At 42.2% G+C, this 23610-nt stretch overlaps 1 protein-coding gene across 6 annotated transcripts in view; it reads right to left on the bottom strand.

Moving 5' to 3' along the window:
* Nucleotides 1–23610, bottom strand: part of grb10b (growth factor receptor-bound protein 10b) — a 72809-nt gene that overhangs the window by 21035 nt on the left and 28164 nt on the right. For all 6 annotated transcript variants that reach the window (XM_073485073.1, XM_073485070.1, XM_073485074.1 and 3 more), the window contains exons 4-5: nt 17080–17386; nt 14776–14920 (exon numbers count right to left, since the gene is read on the bottom strand). In XM_073485073.1, coding sequence (XP_073341174.1) covers nt 14776–14920; nt 17080–17386 — 452 coding nt within the window. The remainder of the gene's footprint in view (nt 1–14775; nt 14921–17079; nt 17387–23610) is intronic.

The following is a 23610-nucleotide window of genomic DNA, read 5'->3' on the forward strand; positions in this document are numbered from 1 at the left end:
TGGGCAGGAGCTGTGGAAATCTTATCTTGCAGTGTGGTGATGTTACTAGACCGCCTTAGGAGTGAAAGGAGTGAGAAAGCAGACAGAGATGACAGCAGAGTGACACGTTTCAACTGACCTACTCCACTTCTCTACGTCTTCTTAAAGGAAAAGAATAGACATGGGTAAAAAAGGATGTAGGCATGTGTGGAAGAGTGAGAAAGAAAGAAAGAAAGAAAGAAAGAAAGAAAGAAAGAAAGAAGCACAAAAAAGGAAGAGAGAAAGAAGGAAAGAAAGAAAGTAAAAGAATGAATGAAAGTAAAAGAAAGAATGAAAGAAAAATGAAAGAAAAATGGAAGAAAGAAAGAGAAAGAAAGAAGAAAGAAAGAGAAAGAAAGAAGAAAGAAAGAGAAAGAAAAAGCTCTTCTGATGCTTTAATTGTCTTCATTTAAATGGAGGAGCAGAGCCGCTCAACCTCTCTGATGACTCAGGTCTGATAACTGCCCTGTGATGTAATCCCCCAGGGAGAGACTGAGAGCTTCAGGCAACACACACACACACACACACACACACACACACACACACACACACACACACACACACACACACACACACACACACACACACACACACACACACACACACCAGACACACAGGCACCCAGATGTGCTCACTTACACGTACACAACCTGAGATACACACACACATATGCAATTGCTGAGGACATACATATTGTACATGGCGTGATGAACACACAGACACAGACACTCACAGACACACACACACATGCACACACACACACATGCACACACGCATCTAGACAGAAACTAGACAGGCTCAAACAGACAAAAGGAAAGTCAAGAGCGCCGTATGTGAACGTGCTTTGTGCAAACTGAAGTATGTACACAAGTGTGTGTGTTTGTGTGCACGCCCAGCAGCTCACACACATCCATCTCTCTGAGAATTGGCTGCTGGTCTATAAATAGTTCCACTGGTATTACGTACGCATTGCAAGCCATTACATCAGATAGGAGTTACTGTGGCAGATTACATTCTGAAAAGACTATTAGCCATTAGGCATACAAGCCTGCACACACATTAGGATCCGTCACATGTGGGCAATGTCCTGAAGCAGGAGTGGATGTGGATAACAGCTGTTCAAGGGAGAGAAGAGTCCCAGGAAAAAAAGTGCTTATCACAGGTATTGGCAAAAAAGTAAAAGTCCAGTAAAGTAAATTCAACCCTGATGTCAGCTCACATGTAAACTCTTCCTGGAATATGGAAGCAGAAGGGGATTTTTTTCCGATTATGACGCACTGAGACGTTCTTGCCCTGAGCTGAGCCTTCAGGCTGTGTACTATTATGACACACCCCAACCTCAAACCAAAGCCCTTAAACTGACCTTAACCATCTATGGCCTCGACATCCAATCAATTGGCTTACTTTTTTGGTAGCAGTATGCATAATTAATATTTGGAGCAATAAAGATTCAATTTTTGTATTTAACAATGATTTGAAATATAGATTAGATACATTTGAAGATGAAATTGAATGATAATGGTTAATGGAAATTTTTAATGGAGATTATTGTATGAAAATGCATAAGTCCGAGAGAGAAACTGGATTGTGGGAGCAAGAAAAGTAAATGGTTATATTTTTGTCTTTTATATACAACATTACAAGGTGCTGGTTTATTGTAGGTCATCAGTCTTGCCAAGACAAACCCCTCCGCTGTCAATTTGTAGCTATATCTGCTCTGTCACCGTCTTACAAAGCCTCTATACGTGTTGCCAAAAAATGACTGTAGCCATTGATAAGCTGATTTGGCTCACACGACGCACCCCAGCTTCATATTCCCATGAACAAATATCTTCTATAAAGCCTGTCTGACTGTACTGTGTTGCTGTGTGTGGTCCAGGCCGCCCCTGCAAAGATGAGATGGAGACACAAAAACCTGAATGGGCCTCGGACAATTGGCCATACCCCCGCTCAGCGCCTGTAGTCAGCAGTAGTGGGAGGCACTGGCCAAGAAAACTCTGCTGACTCATGAGGAAGGGACGGTGAACTGTCCCTTGTCATCCAATTACCGCGTCAAATTAAGACCCAAGACATAGAGGCCTATCTGGGCTCAGTGGAGCAAAAGAAGGCAGAAAGGGATTTAGTGGGCAGGGGACAGAGGGAGAGGAGAAAAAGAAAGGGAGGAAGGAAGGGAGGGGGGGAGGATGGTATGGAGAGATGGAGAGATGTATAGAGAGAAATGTAGGAGGAAGAGACTCCCAGCGCACACTAACAATACAGAGTCCTGTACGGTGGAAGGCTGCCATCTCTGCCACTGTGCAGCCATGCATCAGACCATACACTGTATACTGGGGTTGTTAGTTAGCCCACAGAGGCCGCCCTGTCAGTGAATAATGGAGTCTCAACACCCACACAGGTTCACAAAGTGGAAGGTTTGCTGATTTTGGAGCTGACCCGGGTCAAATGTAATTAGCAGTGCAGGTCAGGTAACACAAATTTAGGAATCTGAAGTTAGAGATCATGTAAAATGTCTATTTTCGGTCAAATGTAAATCCTTTTTTGAAAAGGAGAATACTTTGGACTCATCTAAAGATAAGAAAAAAGAGCTGGTATTTGTGTCAAAGTCCAGCCGATACAAATAGAAAGTGAAACCTTAATTTATCTGAGATTGCTGCAATGGTCATGTTGTTTTGCGTGTCGCTGGCAATCGACCTATTCAGTCATTTTGGTATGAGGATGTGTTGAATGTGCACTCCAAAAAGGGACACAGACTAGGGCTCCACTACAGGATGTGGTAAAGAAAACAATAATGCAATTATTTCGACGGATGTACAAGTCTGCTATCATATAATGGGACTCATCATTTTTGCATAAAAACTTAAATTTGAACTTATAACGTGACACTTGTTGGGGTTTTTACCAAACAAACAATATTTTCTTACATCTGGAGGATGAGATTTGTAAGCCGGGGCATATCTGCAGCACTACGGTACTTCATCATAATGCTGTTTTGTCACACATTTTATCTTTTTTTAGAAAATTCTGGCTGGATATTGCACTTGACCTCACCGCAATTTCGATACAAAATCACACAAAAAAAAAACTTTACAAAGGCTCATTTTAACTTGGATGGCACGTACTTTTTAACTCATATATACCAACTCCAATACTTTTGGTGACCTGGTGACCTGACCATATCTATTTTGTAGTTTGGTCAGAACAGAATCAGTAATTTTCCAAAAAGTTTCATCCAACAGCATCCCAGTTGGTTGGAAGGGTGAAACATACCCTTATTTAAATTAAATTAGATTTGCGCATGCACAGTATACAGCAACAGAATTCCTAAAGGCCATGCAGACACGGTTATGATGATGCAAGAACAGTATCTTCTTTATTTAGTGGGACTACCTGCTGAGATACACCCCGCATGGAGCCAAATATTTTACCAACAGGAATAAAAGTGGGGGCGGATGCTTAATTGTGCACCGGAGCTGACTGCCAGCAAACCCCAGGCAGCGAATGTCCTTTCAGACCACTGCTGATTTGGAGCCATTGTCCAATTACAGCAGGAGGGCAGAGGGATGGGGCAGGGGAATTGTGATTGGGTTAACAAAAGATGACATTATCGGCATGATTTTGGCAATATACTGGAAATGTTCCACTAGTTGTATGGCAAGCAGTGGCGTTGTTGCACAGTGGCATGAGGACACATTGCATTTTGTATTTAAATTGTATACATTTGATAAAACTTTCACAGTTGGATCACTGTTCTGTTCACACAAGTAAGACAGTAACAGTAAGAAGAGGAAACATCTACAAGTCCTTGTGTCCAATGGGTTTAAAAAGAGGGCAGCTAGCATCACAGGCGACTACAAACAATCATATCCCACTCAAAGGAATCACAGTATGTGCCACAGTTCTGTACAAACTGTCCCCAATAACAGGGAGATTTCTCTGGAGATGCCAAGATCACAGTGTCTTCTGTCTGTCGCTCTCCCTCTCATTCTGTCTGCTGACATAAATCCCAATAGCAGCTCTTTGTTGAAGGGCCTCTAAGCAATCAAATTTGTTCTTTGATAACACAACTTCAAAGACTGAAGGCCGTGGCTTCATCTGTAACATCATTTTATGTCTCATTCTTTACTCTGTTCATTTTTGTTACTTTGAGTAAAAGTGGCCTGTCCACCATTATTACGTTTTCTGTTAGGTATTGTGGCAACAAATTACAATAGTTATCTCTTTTCCCTGTGGTCTTTTGACTCAGCTTTTGTCCAATAATAGTGGATTTATGTCAAAAATCAGAAGTTAAAAAAAGAACAGTTAAGTGGATGATAAACTGTTTCCTGACCTGTGATACATGCCGGTAACAGAATAAGCTACTGAAATGTGCACCATGCAATAAATGACCATTTTCAAAACTTTTACAACTCTAATAAATCAAATGATCACCGTTTTTGGCAGCTTTTAAATCCCCCATTTTCTATTCTGCTTCTGCTTATTCCTCTTTCTTCCCTCCTTTTCTGCCTTTTCACAGCAGCAGCAGCAGCAGCTCAGAAATCTGAGCTGTCCTACTTTCCCTGAGAGAGAGAGAGAGAGAGAGAGAGAGAGAGAGAGAGAGAGACAGACAGAGGACAGAGAGAAGGGAGAGAGAGAGCAGAAAGAGAGAGAGAGGGAGATGCAGTCTCCATGACCTACATGAGTCCAACAGCTCTGTTCAGCTTTGGCCAGATGAAATGCCTATGGGCAGCAACACATTGCTCTTTTTGTGAAACACATGGACACACACAAACTTACACACATGCATATGCACCTGTAGTCAGGCACATATGAGGGTGCATGAAAACGCAAGTACACACACGACGCAAAAACTGTGTGCTAAAAAAGGCATCTGAGTAAAGTTTGTCAGACAAAACCTGACATTGTATCATCTAATGAGTTTCGCATTAGTCAGTCGTTTTTTCCAGGATAGATAAATGCATAAGCAGACACATCTGATCTAAAATACAGAGACAGAGACGAAGGAGAGAGCGAACGCTATCAGGGATTCCCATTAGCTGCAGGAGTAATGGGATCTTGCCCTATTAGCAGGGTGAAAGTTGTGGCTTCTAATCTTACACTGCCTGCCTTCTGGGACAGGGAGTGAGGGATGGACTATTAAAGGTGCATCACGCGCATAGCCTGGGTGGTCCTGTCGAGTTTCCACAGCAAGACATTTATTTAGTTAAATCCAATACCGAAAGGTAGTAGAGTATGATATATTAACTACTTTTTAATATTTAAGGCTTGCGGTCACCTACCATTACCTCAATGTTCAATTTAAAATGCTCTGAACAGGCTTCCCTCGTTAATCTATCACTAAAAAATGAACTGTGGGGACATAATTTAATGCTGGGGTAAAAGGGACCTAATGCCCGACAGTCTGCCTGTATCGCTGTATTGATTGGCCGGCATTATTTCGGCTTCTTCAGGACTCTACCTGCTCATGTTTGGTTTTCTGTGAGCTTTAAGATGACAGTGCTCCAAAACAAAGTTTAAATTGCTGTTTCCACAAAATGAGCAGCTTGAGATCAGAAGAAGTATTTACTTTAGTCACAATGTACACCGTGCATGAACTGGCTGATGAATGTTTCTCACTTTTTAGATATTGTTACAATATTTTCTTGCAGCACTATGTCTGGCAGCAGATATAGTTTTATATTTTTTTAAGTCTACATTTTGTGTACTTTGTGTATTTGTGCATTTTAGTATGCCAGTGTCCCTCCACTGTCTCCATGCTTCCTCAGTGCTTGTATTTCATAGCAGCCTACAGCCTAAGTCACCTTCTGATGCCTGTTATAAATCAATCGTTGAGTATTTTAGCAGCAGCAGTGTACATTTCAATGAATAATCACTACAGCTGGAATTTATTTTGGACTTAATGTGCATGAACTGCCAAGAGCTTCACTTTGTGTTGAAAAGTGGCAGGAACATGAGGGCTCAGATGAAGAAAACTTTTTTTTTTCAATGGTCTTCAATGAGGGGATCAAATGAGGTCAGAGTAGATAATTACGGCGGGAAATAATTGCATTACGGAGCGTCAAAATTCATTTCGTCAGCATTTCTTGGTGCAAACTATTTTTTAAACACTTTTTTTCCCCCTAACTATGCTTTTAAATATAGTAAGGAGAACAAAATTGGTCATTTCAAAAGGTGGTAGGGACCTGCATCCCCAGCATAAATGACACCTATGTGCACTGCTGCATGTTCTGCTACAGCGCAGGCAGTGGATGTTAGCTGCAGATGGCTTAATGGTTGCAGTGACACTGACCTATTTTTACTGGAAGCGTGTAATTTCATTAAGCATGCAACAGGATTGTTTTAGTGTAGAATTTTGTGTCTTATAATTTGCATAAGTGGGATAGTTCTCCTCAATGATGGTCTTCATTTTGGTTGGACTTTATTTGTGCAGTGCACTCAGTAATACACTATTACACAAGCAAAAACATCTCTGTACGAGCTATGACATGTTATCTATTCCCAAGTGGCTCTGTCCAGTTTATTTATTATAACTGAGCCATTACTCAGACTAATCATTCCAGCCTACCTTATTATTCAATAATAGGCCATGTGTATGTGTGTGTGTGTGTGTGTGTGTGTGTGTGTGTGTGTGTGTGTGTGTGTGTGTGTGTGTGAGTGTGTGTGTGTGGTAGTAGCAGGTTGAGGCATGTTTCCATTTAGCAGTGGGGGATAAATATGGCCCTGACACATGACATGTTCCAAATTCGACCACAACCTGCCTGTTTCTTCTCTGTGTAAAATTTACCAAACAGCCGCCAAAAAATGTGTATTTCACAGCTTTGAATGCTGCAAATCCGCTCAACGTCACTCAGTGCAATTTGTGTCTGTTTGTGTGTGTGTGTCTCCCTGAGAAAGAGAAAGAGAGCAGGGTCATGTATGCTGACAAAGGGTTACTGTACCGCCTGCATGCTCTCCTTAACTCTGCCACAAAGAGCATCAGATAACATGCAAGTGTGTGTGTGTGTGTTCAGAGACTAGACGTAATGTTAGGAATAATGAGGCCAACAGTCAGGGATGCGTCAAATATACACACATGGATGCATGCACGCACAAGCTCAATAAAACCTCCAGTTTTTATTTATATTCACATCAGTTACAAATAATCACAAAGATATAAATAATCAAAGTGGCATAAACAGCACACACACACACACACACGCACACACACACACACACACACCGCAAACATATAAACGTGACTAAATGCTGATTACATGATACAACAAGTGTCTGTGTGTGTTCCATATTTCCCTTTAAGATCTATTTAAAAGCGAGCTGGCTGTTGGAAGAGTGAGCCAGCAGATTTCTGGCGCTGTGTCACCTTTGATCTCGGCACAGTGCGGCCTGCAGAACTACAATGAGAAGCAGAACACATACCCATACACACACACACACACACACACACACACAAACATATTGCCTAACACTCACAGATGCACACACATAAGTATCCCCTGCTTGTAAAGGCAAACATACATACACTAGGCGCACGCATGACACACAAAACTGAACCTCCTCACAAAAACACCCTTGCGTTTAAATACACGCACTCGCACGCACGCGCCCACAGACGTTCCCACACATTGAGGCCAACAGTTTGGGCATCGACAGCATTCCATTCTGCTTTTCCGTTTACAGTGGAAAAATCTCGCCTTTGACCCGGAGTATTTACAACATCGAGGAAGGAGGCAGCAAGGGAATGCCATGCTTCAGCGCTAACAGAGTGAGAGGAGGAATGGATCGATGCCCATCATTTATCCACCGGGTGTTTCTAGTTTAAACTCAACTGTCTTCTTTTTCAACAACAAGAACGAATGCTTCAAGCACTCATTGAGTAAAAACTGTTTTCTCAAAGCTGAATCCCTGAATCCATCCTAAAAGCTGAAGATGATACTTTACAGACATCACTTGGCGATAAGGTGATTTCATTTTTGAAAGATGCTCTAATCAATACTTTCATAATAATAAAATAAATGACTCGTAATGTAAAGAATAATCACCAAACTCTTCTGTAACCCTAATTTCTATGGGCGTCTGTTTTTTGACGAGCAACATTACTGTTCTGGTTCACTCTCACTGCTTTAATCAGTATGGTTTTCAGCCACAGCAGGCAGCTGTTTACAGCAATAAACTTCTAAAAACCCACTACCTGCACAGCACCAAACCGCAGACAGACAAAGTTAGCATCGAGCCAGTGGAAAATTTAGCAGCTAAAAGCCCTATTCGCACGGGACTAGTATTACCTGGAGACCTTTGGTCATTTTTTAACAATTTGCGAAGGACATCTGTGATCTTAATCCCATGTGAACGTTGTTTGTAAAGTAAAAATTCTACCACATTGTACCTAAATGTGTATTTATGCTTGTAACACATGCATGAAACACAAACTTGGTCCCCTGTTAATATTACTTCTGTGCAATTTTTCACATCAGTTGGTGGAGGCCAAAAACTGAATATCAAACTTACATTAAACTGGTGACCACAACATGACTCCATGAATGTGCTCTGTGTCCACATGTGTATATGAGCCACCAGTTGCTAACGTGCACCATATCAACTTTATAAGGGAATAAAATGCCAGTGTTGTGTTTACAGCTTGTTCTGGCCAAAATATCAATTACTGTAGGGGTAAACTTTTGTGCAAAGAAAGTTTTGGCCTCTGGTTCAGGTGGCACTTCGGAATATGTTGAAAAACTTTCCTTCACATAAAATTTTGGCTACTTATTACTTCACAGATTTCTTTCAGCTGCTGGGGCGGACTAGCATTATAAGTGAGTGTATGCAACATTCATATCCTCCAGCATACCAAAAGTAATAATGATGACATTTAACAGTCTTTCTGGCAGCTTGTCCGATGCCGAGACGCAAAAATAGACAGTATGCTCTCCGTCTCATTCCTGCATCATACCTTCCTTGTCACTTCTCTCTGTGAATAATTCAATAAAAGCGGATATCGCTGCTCATTACACTGGATTTACTACGTCTTCAGTCTTGCGCGACAGTAATGATCTTAAATTGAGACTCATTTAAAACAGGTCGCATGATCTCGACGAGCTAACATCATGAGCTCATCATTCAAAATTATACTTCAGAACAGAACACTCGATACTGGCAGCGTTCACAAAATGCTTTTTTGGTAAGTAGGTGTCACAGCTTTGAAGTCTGGCTGACTCAACTAGAGGAAAAGTCATGCAGACAGAGAGAGAGAGAGAGAGAGAGAGAGAGAGAGAGAGAGAGAGAGAGAGAGGTGAGGAAAAGTGAGATGAAGTAGGAAAATGATCAGCATCACCATCATTAGAGCAAATGTTAATGATCCCTTCAGGGACACGGTGGCAGCTGTAGCAGATTTCAAGAGATAGACAGATAAGGATACTTAAGAAAGCAAGTAACGTCACCTGTGGACCATCGTGAAAACACAGGAAATTAGGTTGAAACAGCCGGCAAAACAAATGGTTTTCTTTCAAAGCCTGTAGGCATACAAGCACGTGTTTCATATTTTTATAGAATGTGATTTTATTTTATTTAACATTAGTATTCAAATACATATTCAAAAGATGTACCACATGCTAATGTGTGTACCTTAACACAATCCGCGTCCTGATTATGTTCCGCACATGTCTTTGAATATGTTGCTTCCATCGTCTAAATACAATGCTATAAATAGGTAGAACATTTGCATAATCCTGAACATTTTGTACACTAGCTGTACTCACTTTCAGATGCTGCTTTTACGATTGGAAAACGCATACAATGAACAGATGCAGTATTTGTATAACCCTGAACATTTTTACGTACTATACTTAGCTGTCCCCTACTAAAGGATAATAACAAGCCGCTTTTTGGTTGATGCGAGAACACGTGAAGAGATGCTGGACAGACTGCTAGCATGTTAACCTGCATTATAAAGAAAACAGTAGCATTATTTTTCAGACTTTTGTAACTGAGCACCAACAGCCCATTTGCTAACATTATTAGTGCCAACCCAAGCTCCACTGCTCGTCTGGCACCATGCACTATTTTAGGCCTCTTACTTCATCATGTGTGAATAAGTACTCATCTAGTGAGCTAAATTGTTACAGTACACTCTGAACAGTACTCCTGCCAGCCTGAGATCAAGAGGAATTTTGCCTCAACTTAAAGTTTGGAAGTAGAGGACAAAGGGTGGAGGGTTGACAGAGGAACACTTGTGACAGACAGTAAGATAAACACTGACATACAAGAGATAGACGGCCCAATGGAGAGATAATGAAACACAGACTGGAGCGGCAGAGACAGGGCGTGGGGATCCAGCCATACCATAGAGCACAGTGAGCTACAGGACATCCAGTCCAAGTACAGTAAATCCAGCAAAATCTGGCAACCAGTGATCAAATCAGTGTTCCCACACTAGAAGGACTGGGGCAGTTATGAGAACACAGTGTCCAAGTATAAACACATAGCAGCACTCTCTATTGCACTACTGAGGACAGACTGTCAAGAACCCGGACTGAGAAAATTAATGGATATACCAGCTAACTGACTTACATTCAAGGCTTCTTATAGCTCTTTCCATTGCACGACATGGATTACACAGGCGAAGCTCAGAGTATTTTCTTAAGTAGTGTGGTTGTAATACCTGCCTTTTGGCCAGTTGCCTGCATGTGGAAAGATGTATGCAGCTTTAGAATTCCATAAAACCCAGATTATGTTTGCAGTAATCCTGAGCAGGAACAGGAAGTCACTGTTTTTAAGGATATGTTCCCATCTGGCCACACTATAACACATACCACACTGGACTGGAGCTGGATGGCAGCCTCCCAGTTCTGGGTTTCTTAATCGTCCTGTCGCTTCCGAACTAACCAAATGCATTCATTCAGATTTGGCCTTGACTCTTTCAGGCTTGCTAGAACAACAACTTGAATAAATAGTGCTGCAGAAGGACCTCAGAATACTTCTGCAGCATCACCGGGACAGTACGAAAACTACATTAATTTAAAAAGGTGCAATATGTAAGAATTGACCACCTGTCAAGTACATGTTCCAAACAAATAGGGGGCAGCGTATCATCAGAGTAACCAGTAAATGCTGATAACTGTAGCTGCTGTTAGCTAGTTAGCTCAGTTAGCCATGCAGCTAGCAGTCTGAGTAGCTGACTCTGCCCGGACTGGGAGCTCAGAGCACAAGGGGAGTGTTGGTGTTTACTATTGGATGATCACCCTACAAAGCGGGATAGGGGCTAGCTGGTTAGTATGCTAACTTCAATAGATATCTCTGCAACATCACACATAGACATCTTTCACATCATTTCAAAACTGTTATTTCTTTACATTCTGTTGATCATTTTAGTTTAGTAGTACTTCTACATATTAGACCTTTAATGCTGCACTTTATTTCTAAGAATTCCACTGAACACACTGAGTCCCTTTTTTCAGATGTTCCCCTTTAAGAATGCACAGCTATGAAGACACGCTGCAGAGAGGAGGGCTAGGAGAGGAGAAATAGAGGAGGACAGGAGGGAGAGGAGACTGGAGGAAAGTGAGGTAATTGGGAATCATATGGCCATGTCAAACAGCTTGCCCAGTGATTCCTGACAGCCCAGCGCTGCGTCCTCATGCCTCCTTCACAGAGGCCAAGGAGTGAGGTAAGGAGGAACAGAGGGACAGAAGTATGAGAGTCTGTCAGAAAGCGCCCGGAGGTTGGAAAATTCAGTACACTAAATAGAGAAACTTCTCACCGGCAGCCTGGCTCACTGGACTGGATGTTTGGAGGGCAGGGAGAGGGGTAGATAGAGACAGAACGATGGAGACAAAAACAAAATAAGAGGGCACAAAGCAGAGCACATATGGCTGAAATGTTTATGGTTAGAGGTCTTGGTGAGTGGGCTGGGAGCAATAATTTCCCTGCTCACCATCCCACTTGTCCACCGATCTGAACCACTCAAGGGAGGAATACATGTTAGACTGTTCCACATGCCTCCAGAGCAGGACCCTAGAAGCACATGTGTGTGATGAGACGGCTCCCCAGGAGGGTTTTTTTTTTTTTTTTAGTGGAAAGGTGCTGAATTGAATTTCCACTGAAGAACAACCACAATGAGACATACTTTCCATTGCCATCAACAATGGATAGACACTGCCAATGCTGTAAATAGTTTACAGAACTCACAAAGACAAACAGGCCAACGTGAGCGCAAACACACAAACACACATGCATCTTAAAAAACAAATACACCCATATGCATGGATGGATGCACAGCGCACTTGCACAAGTTTACACAAGTGTGTGCACAGTGTGTGCGCACGGTAAACACACAGAAGGAATTCAATTTTCCACAACTCTTTCTCAGCACTACTCCTTCGTTGCATAAGTTTGGTGGTGCATGGAAAACAAAACAGTAAAAACTTTGCTTTTCCTCGATCGCTTTTCCTTTACAGCCATGTTTACATTTTAGTGCATTCTGAGCAGATGTATGGCAGTGTTTCAACACATGATGTAAAGATGATGTAAAGTTCATTAAAAACTGGTCAAAACAATCTCATGTTAAAGGTGCACTATGTAGTTTTTGAGAAGAAATTTTAAATCTTTTATTGATTGAGTTCCATGCTTAAACAAACTAAATAAACAAACTCTCTTCATTTTCATGACTGAATAAACTGAATAAACAAACCGACCTTAAAGGAGAACACAATTTCATACTGTTTTACTTTGTTTACATTTGGCGCACCCTGCCACCTTTCTAGCTTCAAACAGTGTTCTGGGGACCTTATTTTCTTCTGAGAACAGCTTGTTTATTCACTTATGGAAATAATAAATATTTCTGAGTTTGTATTCCAAAACTACATATTGCACGTTTAACACAAACAAACATCTCATTATAAAATGAGTTTAACAATATTCTTGAGGTCTCCTCTGTATGTCCAAAAAGAAACTGGAAATGTTGTATTTATATTACACCAGCAGGACGATTTTTGTGAGATTTAAGTGTGCAGCTTAAAGACAAAAATATATTAATTCCTGCTCTTTAAAGGCACAAACTGAAAATAGGAAACATGATTGCTCTGATGTGGGACAACTCTAATCAATGTCAAAGGCAGATCTGGTACCTCCAAATAAACTGCAGTGGCTCAAAAAAGCAAAGATGGTCAGACCTGCACCCATTTTTTTACTGATCTCACATCTTTACAGATATTTCCCGTCTGATTCCTCTGCTGCTAATCTCCACCTCCCCCCTGCACCCCCTTCAATCCCCCCTCTCCACTTCCTGGTCCATAATGCACTCTTAACAGGCCGTCTGGGAATTCAAAAGCCAACAACATTCCCGTCCCGTGTAGGTCTCCCAGTCCAATAAATTGGTTTCTGAATATTTACCAGACACGCCTGTTTTACTTATACAGAGCCAAAGTTATGTCTCAGCTAGTAATTCAACACAAAACTCATAACCACTTAGTAAGACATTAATCTTTGACCTATTTACCATATGAACTGAGATTTAAAATGCAGTGTTGAATTTATGCCGCAGCTAGTAATTCAATCCCATCATTCCCACAGAGAAAGAAACAACTTTCCCACTCGTGAAGACCAGAGTGAAATTTAACCTTTCGGGGCTCAGTCCTACATTAAATATTTAGAGCTTTATTTATGTCGGAGATGGTAATTCAAAGCCACAACTTCCCAACTCTTAAAGCATTTACTGGCTGCCACAAGTTGATCAATTCATCAAGCGATTCATGAGCTGACGCTGGAGAAACTCACACTCGCATGTTGGCGAAGAAACGACTTCACTGGAACTGCAGCGTATGATCCCACACCATAAGAGCCATGACCAGAACAGGCCAGGATCATAGCCAGGGAGCATATTTATGAGAAATAGCCCGCCCTCACATTACTGTAAGCTGGAATGTTACTGTAACCAGCACTGGCTGGCCCCATGTGAAGATCATTAAAAGTGATGATGGAGGGACTCTGGTTCCAGGAACAGACGGACCGGTCTCTAAATCTCTGTCAACAAATGAACACACAAATGCAAACAGGCTCACAGAAATGCAGCCATGTGTGCAGGTACACCAACACTGACATCAACACACACACCGACACGCACACACACACCGACACACACACACACACACACACACACACACACCGACACACACAAACACACACCCCGACACACACACACACACACCGACACACACACACACACACACACACACACAGTCTTTGCTCCTCCTCAATCTTTTTTTTCCCCCCTCAAACAAAGCCACAAACCCTCCCCTGAGCACACATGCACTGTACAGCAACAGTGCTATCACATGCAAGCAATCAACAGTCCTCAGATGAGCAAAACATGGTGCAGACATACAGCGGGGGGAAAATTCCTAAACCTTTATGTCCAACACGCAGCTGACCACTACACACAGCTGATTTACGATATTCAAATCCTGCATGGTTCAAAACAAGCCACTTGAGTCACACATGTCTCAGCTATCAACATAAAAGTAAATCAAAATCAGCTGATGTCTCATATCCTGTTTTTCAGAGTAAAAAAGCATCTGACATGGTCTCCCATACCGTATGAAGATGATGTTTTGTATCAAATGCAGCCACACCAAATTATAAAGCAGAGTAAAATATTAAACCCACAAGAGCCCTGCTGGGAGATGTTATGTAGTGTTTTTGCTCTGGATTCCTGAAAAGCCAACATATCTGGAAAGTTTCTGCAGTGTGTTTTCATGGGGGTTGACTTACATAGTTGCCAGTGGAGGGTTCTCCAGGAGGTAGGGAGCCAGGGCTGAGGACAGGAGAGCTGGCTGGACTGCAGAGCTCAGGGAAGGGGTTTGGGATGGCTGGGAGAGATGATGTCCTCAGCTGCTGCTCCTCTTCCTGCAACCTCCTGGACAAGGGGAAGAGGACAAAAGAACATTCATACAAAAATATGACCTGAAGTCGTAGGTCTCGACCTGGAACACCCCCATGAAAAGTGAAATGGAAGAACTTTGAAAAGAGAGCTGCTGACACACGTGAAATATGTGCAGGAGGGAGAGTCAGAGTTAATAAAGTGCTGCTGTACAGTATCCAGCCTCATGTCTGTTTCCATCTGATCTACCCATAATGAAGAGGAAATCACAGACCCCCGCAGCCTGCCAGCTAATTTTCTGCAATATTTATCACGCATCAATATTGAATCAAGACATCACTTTCAAGCAGTGTTTTAAATTAGGCACATATACTGTAAGCCCCTGGCCTGGGAGGGGAATGTTGATTTGACAGCTGATCATCAACTTTTCAGGATTCAGTCTTCTTCCTTTTTTGTAATTGGCAGGTCAGTTTGTGAAACTCTAGCGGGGTGGGTAGCTCTGAGAATCACAGCAGAAGACTCTTTCTCTCTGTCTCTATTAAATTCTGTCTCTCTGTAGAACCCAGCGAGTTCAAAAGGGAACGGGCCTTTTGATGTTGTCCCATCTGAGCTTGAGAACAGGGTTATTCAGAGGTCAGCCCTGAATAATAAGAACTTCAGGGCCTGAGTCTGTGTGTGTGTGTGTGTGTGTGTGTGTGTGTGTGTGTGTGTGTGTGTGTGTGTGTGTGAGAGAGAGAGAGCTCATAAGACAGAATACTCCTGATCATCCCTCCCTCCCTGTCATACACTCTAAAGGTGAATAATAAGAGCTGACATCAGATGTGTGTATGCAACCATACTTCTGATGCACTGGTGTGTACGTGCGGGCGAGCACAGCAACTTTTAATGCATACAGTAAAAGCGTTAGGAAGGACTAGGGGTTATTACTCTTCAAATTGAGAGAGACATTTGCACTAAAACAAATGAGAATCTTTACCTTTCTCCTCCTGCTGGTGCCGTTTGAGACAAAGAGGGTGTGACAAGGAGGAACGGGTCATTGAAGGGCTAAAGATAGGGAGCGGGAGGAAACGTTGCGCCCAATTATCGAGAGGGTGCGGAGGGATGACAGTGTATAGTGAGAGGCTCCCTTTCCAGCGTGGAGGGAAAAAAGGTTGGGAGCTCTGTTGCACGTGTGCATGTGGCTATACATGTGAAACGAGGCTGGAAGGAGTTAGCTCAAAGCTTACACCGCCATACTTCTGTTTGCCCGAGTACACCTGATGAATGCACACATTTTTACTAAGGAGCAGTTGGTACAAAATATACCTTCAACCGTGAACACTCAATAAGGGCTGCTACTACCTTTTCCCTTTCTCTATAGATTAAAGGCGCAATATGTAAGAATTGGCTACCTTTCAAATTCATACTCAAAACAAATAGAGGGTAGCATATGACAAGAGTACCTGTTAAGTGCTGCTAACTGTAGCTGCCATTAGCTTGTTAGCTTAGTTAGCTGCGCAGCTGGCAGTGCTATCAGTCAGTGCCCACCACCAGAGGCCTGCGCTATACTGTCGGATTACCATGTCTTGAGGTACAAAAGTGGTACTCGACAAGAAGGGCCAATGCTAGCTGGTTAGTAAAGTACAGAGACGTATTTGACAGAAAGTCAAAACTGTTTTTTCTTCTCAGTCTGTTAATAATTTTAGGGTTAGGATTAGGTTTAGGAAAATTCTAAAGTCCAAGATCATGTCTTCAAATTAAATGTTTTTTTCCCAACCAACACAACTAAACCTGAAGAAATGCAGTTCACTATCACATAAGACAAAGAGAAGCATCACATCTTCACCTTGGTGGTGAAGGTTGGAATAAATGATTCATCTTGAGTAATCAACTAAGGACCATTACATTCATTAAACACTCAAGTGCTAACTGAACCATACTTTTTGTCACTTTACAACCCCAAGTTCTTTCTTATGTTTTGTCGTATTAACATTGATTCATGGTAATTCCCCTGCTATAAAGGGCGCTCTCCCATTCCATTACACCACTGCAGCCAAATATATGTTTATTTCACCAACTTTCCACCAACTGGACAGCTCCCTCTAGGGTTACCGCTAGGCCTGCCATACAACCCATCCACCTATGAGCTGCTAAAGTGGGCAAAGAAATATAATCATAATCAATTAAGGATCTGCATATAAGGTAGGAACACCTACCTGACAGCGAGGATGTGCATGGGTTGTGACCGTCGGAGGCCGCTTTGAGGTGAGATCGCGGACAAGGAGGAGGGCGGCTCCGGTGAGACGTGGCATTGCGCATGCGAGTGCTGACCCTGCCGAGGCTGGTTGTGTTGTGTGTGATGATGATGGTGGTGGTGGTGGTGATGGTGTGGGTGTGAGGAAGAGGCCTGTCCATTGTGCAGCAGTGGGGTGGACTCTGTCTGCTGACCACTGCAGGTGGAGTACAGGCTCTCCAGCGAAGAGTTCATATCATTCACAAGGGCCTCTAGATCAACGTCATCCTCTGGAGGAGAGAGATAGAAAGGAACATATCGCTGACTATCAGCACATATTGAACAACATATACACCATGTGTGAACCATTTTGGTTTGGCTCTAGATATGGTATTCAGCATTTTCTGATTATCTGAATCATTGTATATTTCTAATCTGGTTGCTGATAATAAAATTAGTTTAACATGTGCTACATAGGCTCTGGTGCAGCACACCATAGGTGAAGGAACTCGTAACTAAAGTAAAAAAATGTATTTTATTAGAGTTGAAAGCACAATATTAGCCTCCCAAACACTATGGAGTGAAAGTATAAAGTAGCAGAAAATGAAAATACTCAAGTAAAGTACCTCAAAAGTGTACTCAAGTACACTACTTGAGTAAATATACATAGTCACATTCCATCACTGAAGAAGAGTGCAAGACACAAGTAGAATAGAGAAGTAGGTTTCAAGCAGAAAAAAACATCACTAACGCTGGAAAGAAATCCAAACCCTAAATGCAATAAAACACAATAAAAGAAAAAATGAAAGTCCTTTAAGCCTGATGCTTTGGTTTCAAATAGTTGAGGCACACAAAAAAAGAAGTAAAGACTGTGGATATTGTTGGGACTTTCCCTTTTTCTATTTTAGTTTCTCTATCATTTCATTGTGGCCAGGATTTGAACCCGTGACCTCACTTTGCACCACCTTAATTCCAAGTAATACTAAAAAGAAAAGGAAAAAAAAAAACACTGGCAGGCACAAAGCACAAGAGCACGCACACACACACAGACGTGCACACACACGCACACTCTGGTAACCAGTTCTGCCAGTGCTCAATCAGCAGGACTATCTTGACGACGTACATTGTGAGCCAAATCTCCAGGGATAACAGGTACAGGCACAAACCTGCCTCTCACACTCTCACCACGGGGGTTCACAGCAAAGGCATCGCACTGCAAGCATCTGCTCTGTTTCTCTGCATGTATCAAGCATTCTGCTTTTAAAGGGTCTTTACAAGCAGGACATGGGGGGGGCTATCCTCAAAGCCCCAGTGAAAACCTCTAGGCACATTTAAATTCATGAAGTGAATTTTTCAACTGTCTCTCCGGCAGAGTGTTGAATCAAAGTTCGAAGAGAGCCCAATCGAAGGGAAGCTCTCTCCCTAATTGCTTCATGCTGTGAAAGTTTCATCGTTTGGGTAAACTGGGTGCCAAACTTTGCTCTTTCTAAAGCATAATCTGCAGTGGTGACTCCTCTTGTGATTAATAATTCTTCATTATGAAAAAGAAATCAAGCTCATGAATTAATCATCAAACATCTCTATCCAGATCCCTGGACTGCACTGTAGAGCACATGTAAACCACTAGGGGGAGACAAGCTCTAATTGTGCAGGGAAGGCACTCTCAGATGAACGGGGTTCATGTGATGGAAACAGACATTAGACATTAGATATGGGTATGGAGAAAGTCACTTTGATATTTACACTAGAGGACAGAGAACCATCTGACCAGAAACAATGTTGATGTACATTTTGATTTGAAGTTTCACTGTAATTGATTTCTATTCTCTATTTCTAATCTGACTATGGTCGTATATGGTAAGCAGGTGGTACATATTAGCCTCGCACAACGGTAACATTATGATTCAGCACCGTTTTATTTTAGTTTTCCTTTATTATGATTCCAGATATTAGGGCTGCAACTATTGATTAGTTTCTTGATTTATCGCTTTGTTTAGAAATTTGTCAGTGTTTTCAAAAGATGAAGTCAAAAAATTACTTGTTTTGTCCAAAACCCAAAGATATTCAGTTTACTGTGATGATGGGGTTAAGAATCCAGAAAATATTCACATTTAAGAAGCTGAAATCTGAGAATTTTGACTTTTGATTTGACTCAAACCGATTAATGGATTATCGAAGTAGTTGGAGATTATTTAATAGTCGACAACTGATCGATGAATCAATTAATTGCTGCAGCTCTCACTACAGATGCCCTCTTTTTCTTATTTTATTGCTTTTGTAGTAACTTGGATAGTTGAAAAGTCTGGTTCTCTTAAACTAAATTAAAAACAGAGAGGATAACATTTATTAGGCTGCAGCAAAAAAGAAAAAACCCCAGTCACAGCCAATGTATGAATGGATGAATGAATGAATATTAAGTCCTGCTGTCACAACTCCATGGCTTAAAATGTGTCATGACTCATCTAACTTGCCAAAGCTCAGGGTGCAGGACAGCTGACAGCTGGATCATGTGAGGTGGTGCGAGGGTCATGCCACTCTAATGCAACTAAGAGTCCCACTGCGCTGTCTGTCTGCTGACACTGGAGGAAAACAGCAGCTTGATTGATGTAAAGTTTTAAAAGCACTGGCATCAAAGTGAGCCACTCGGCCTGGCACGGAAATGGTTTCCTTTCCTCTCCACAAAAAAAAAAAAAAAACTTCCAGAGGGAACAACAGCAGCCGCAGCCACAGGTTAGCAGGCTAGTAAACATCCCCATACCTGCAATGTAGCAGCGTGGCTCTGTCTCCAGCACTGATGCTAAAAGCTACCTGCTCAAACTAAAGTGTCGCGTTTGAGGAGCTTTTCCTGAAAACATGTCAGGTAGCAGTATCACAGGTGCCAGTGAATCACAGGTGGTTAATCTGTAGGTATTAATAGTGACAGGTAAGCTGGAGCAGCTACTTATAGATAGCTTGAAGAGCTAAAGAGCTATATACCACAGGACACAGGGTGCATACAAGGCTATACACAAGGCTAAGGACGAGACAAGACACCTGTAGCACAAGATAGAGCGACAGGACCTGCATTTAAAATATGATTATAAATCAAAAACCTTTTTAATCATATACAAAACATCATCAAACAAATGCTTAACCAATGCTTTGAGGGTAAACGAGACATTTAAATTCCAAAAAAGACCAGAACCAGACTAACCCAGAACACTTCATCTGCTCAGCATCCATCATTCTCACTAGGTGAGACATGTGCCCTCAGGCTAGAGAGACAAATGTTTCCTCATAAATCTGACCTAGTTTGGCCTCAGGAGGGAACTGACAGAGCTGTTTGAATACAAAGAAACACGACCCATAAAGTCCTGCATAGATGTAGCATGTCTGCGTCATAATGATGCAGTCACCTTTGCATGTCACAATCAGACAAACAAAGTCATGCGTCATGCATCTGGGTGTAAGACAGACACTGATGACACAGACAGCATGCAGGCATGCACGCACACACACAGGATTTAAACCAATGGACGTTTGGACCAGGGAGCAAACTGTGGTTGTTATTTCTTTGAAATGGAGTACAGAAAATAGAAGTTACACCAGATACCTGGCACTGGCAAGGACAAGAGACATAAACACATTTATTTATGCCCAACACACACACAGCGGTCACAGCACGTCTGGTCTTACAATATTACAGCCATTAATTAGATCCTCCCCAAGTGTCAGAGCAGCTCAAGCAGCAGGGAGCACACAACACTACAGATGCAGTCAGAGCTGTTGACAATTTGCAGCTGTGACCAGGGCTGCAAAATTACAGGAATATTCAAGATGGAAATTTGCAGTGGGGAGTAATGGGAGTTCATGGAAACATTTTTTCTTGAAAATCATTACCAAGTTGCCCAATATTATATTGTTCATCAACAATTTGCTTATGACTGTGATATATTTTTATCCAGGTCATCACGGTGGAGAGGAGGTCGTGTGGCTCGGGCAGCACTCGGCAACGCCTCATCCTGCTCAGTCGTCCTCCTGGATCCACACTCTTCACATATGTTTTATTATCTACTTCTATCAGATATTTTCTCATTGTAATCTGTGATTTTGTTGGCCCTTTCTGTACACACAACATTTACTACATGTGTGTGCTGCCTGGGAGAGGGACCCCTCCTCTGTGGCTCTTCCTGTGGCTTCTTCCATTTTTTTTTTTTTCTTCCGGGCTTTTTTGATGGCGTTGCTTTTCCTTAATCGAATTGAGGGTGGTACACACAGTGCAGATTGTAAATCCCACTGAGGCAATGTGATTTGTGATTTGGGGCTTTATAAGTAAAATTAACTTCCATGATGACTTGCATTATATGAAGAATCCTTCAACTGATGGGTAACATGTAAAAGTCAAAATCTTTCTTTTATAATCTGTCCCATAGCTACCCAGCTGTGCTTACTTTTGTATTTGTGCCTAAACTCTACTGAAGAGTTCATAAGCAAATATAAAACTCTGATGGGTCCGAGGATAACACTGGCGTGATTGTTCTGATTTCCTCGTTGTTCAATTACTTCTCTCCTCCCCTGACATGTTTAACCCCCTCCATCCTTTTCTGAGAACCTATAACTGATTATTATTAGGGGTAAAAATAGCCAAAGCTTCCTCTATTGTCTGAGCCACACTGAATACAGTATTAACCAACTGTAAAACTAATCATGTCTGTTAGGAGTCTGCATAAAAGTTGTTTTGAATGTTTCTGATCATTAGCGAGCAAGACATGGTCAAAACAGGACCATTGTGTCGATGGCAGATCCATATGGCTCTTTCTTTCTCCTTAACCCAGGAATGTAGTCTATGCATTTTTTATTAATTCCTGTGAGTTAAAAACAAAGAGGAGGGGAATGTAAGGGGTATACAGTACATCAGTTGAGCGCACGCGCACACACACACACACACAGACACAGGAGGGGGGATAAACAGCCTCTGAATGCAAGCCCAGCAGAGGGGTTTCCATTCAGAGGGATCAGTGGGAGTATTGAGAGAACAGGTCTAAACTGTAAAGCGTGGCTCTGCACTGGGGACTACAATACCTCTGGTGACAGCACACACACACCCACTAAGGGTCAGGGCTCCTGATGTGGAGGGAGAGTGGGCGGGTCAGAGGGAAACAGGAGAAGCGAGGGAGGGAGGGAGGGAGGGAGGGAGGGAGGGAATACAGAGATGAGCAGGAGGGACACAGAGGGATGGAGAGACAGGCAACTGCCGAAGAGAGAAGGATGAGAAGGAGAGTAGGTGACAGGGGTGAGGGCGACCATGTGTCCATGTTGGTCTTTGATCAGTTAGTCGTTCCAACACATTGGTTAAGACAGAAATATTTGAGTAACTATTAAATGGATTGCCATGACATTTAGTACAGACATCCAAGGTGCCAAGAGAATGTTTCCTGTATTACTTTAGTGATGCTCTGACTTGTCACTTAGCTCCACCATGAGGTCACATCTGATTTTGAGTGTAAAAGGACAGTTCTTAAAGGTCCAGTGTGTAGGATTTATGGGGATTAAGGAGGATCTATTGTAAGAACATAATATAGTATTCATTATTGTGTTTTCATTAGTGTATGATCAGTCCACCAAGCTGCACCGCCATGTTTCTACAGTAGCCCTGAACGGACAAACCACACACTGACTCTAGAGAGGGCCTTTGCCGCTTTTTGCGTTTTTAGTGGCCACTATAAGGGAGAGTGAGACGAGGGGTGTTCAGTTGGTAGCAATCCTCAACCCCACAGCTAGATGCCACTAAAGTTTATATACTGGCTCTTTAACGGCAAATAGAATCAAGGGAGAGAGCCTTTTCTTCAGAGAAACAAGCCTTTAGAGCTGTGGGTTTTTGTTTCGGGGAAAAACGGGCTGTTGGAGAAATGGGTATTCGGTCAAGAGGGATATTTTTTGGACTATTGGGATTTTGGAAGAATGGACCGTTGGAAAAATGGGCCAACTCCTCTTCTTTGTGTTAAGTGCTTATTAATGTTAGCAAGCTAACACGCTAAACTAAGATGGTGAACATGGACAAAATACCTGCTTAACATTAGCAAGTTAACACTGTCATGTTGAGGATGCATGCTAACGTTAGCATGTACTAATAGTACAACGGTGTCAGCCTCACAGAGCATAGCTGTAGACCCAGTCAGGTTCATCTGGATAGTAAAAACAGATTATTAAGCAAAACTGCTGCAGACTCAATTGCTATAATTGTGTCCCAATATTATCTATATGTCTTGTGTGTGCGAATAAGAGGGAAGCCTGAACAGTATAATGAAGTGACAGACACTTTTGCTTTTACATCACCTTGTAATCTGCACACATCCCACCCTTCCTTAACCCCCTGTTAAAGAGCCCCATTCTTTTCAGGAATGCGGCCCCTTGCTGTTCCTGAGTGAAAGTGTGTGCCTGCACGTGTATACCCATGCGTGTGTGCCCATGGCATGTCACTCTCCCTCTACAAAGGCATAACTGGAATAACTGGAGGTGGGAGCTTCATTTCTAG

The sequence above is a fragment of the Pagrus major genome, chromosome 17 (assembly GCF_040436345.1).
Source record: "Pagrus major chromosome 17, Pma_NU_1.0".
NCBI classification, from domain to species: domain Eukaryota; kingdom Metazoa; phylum Chordata; class Actinopteri; order Spariformes; family Sparidae; genus Pagrus; species Pagrus major.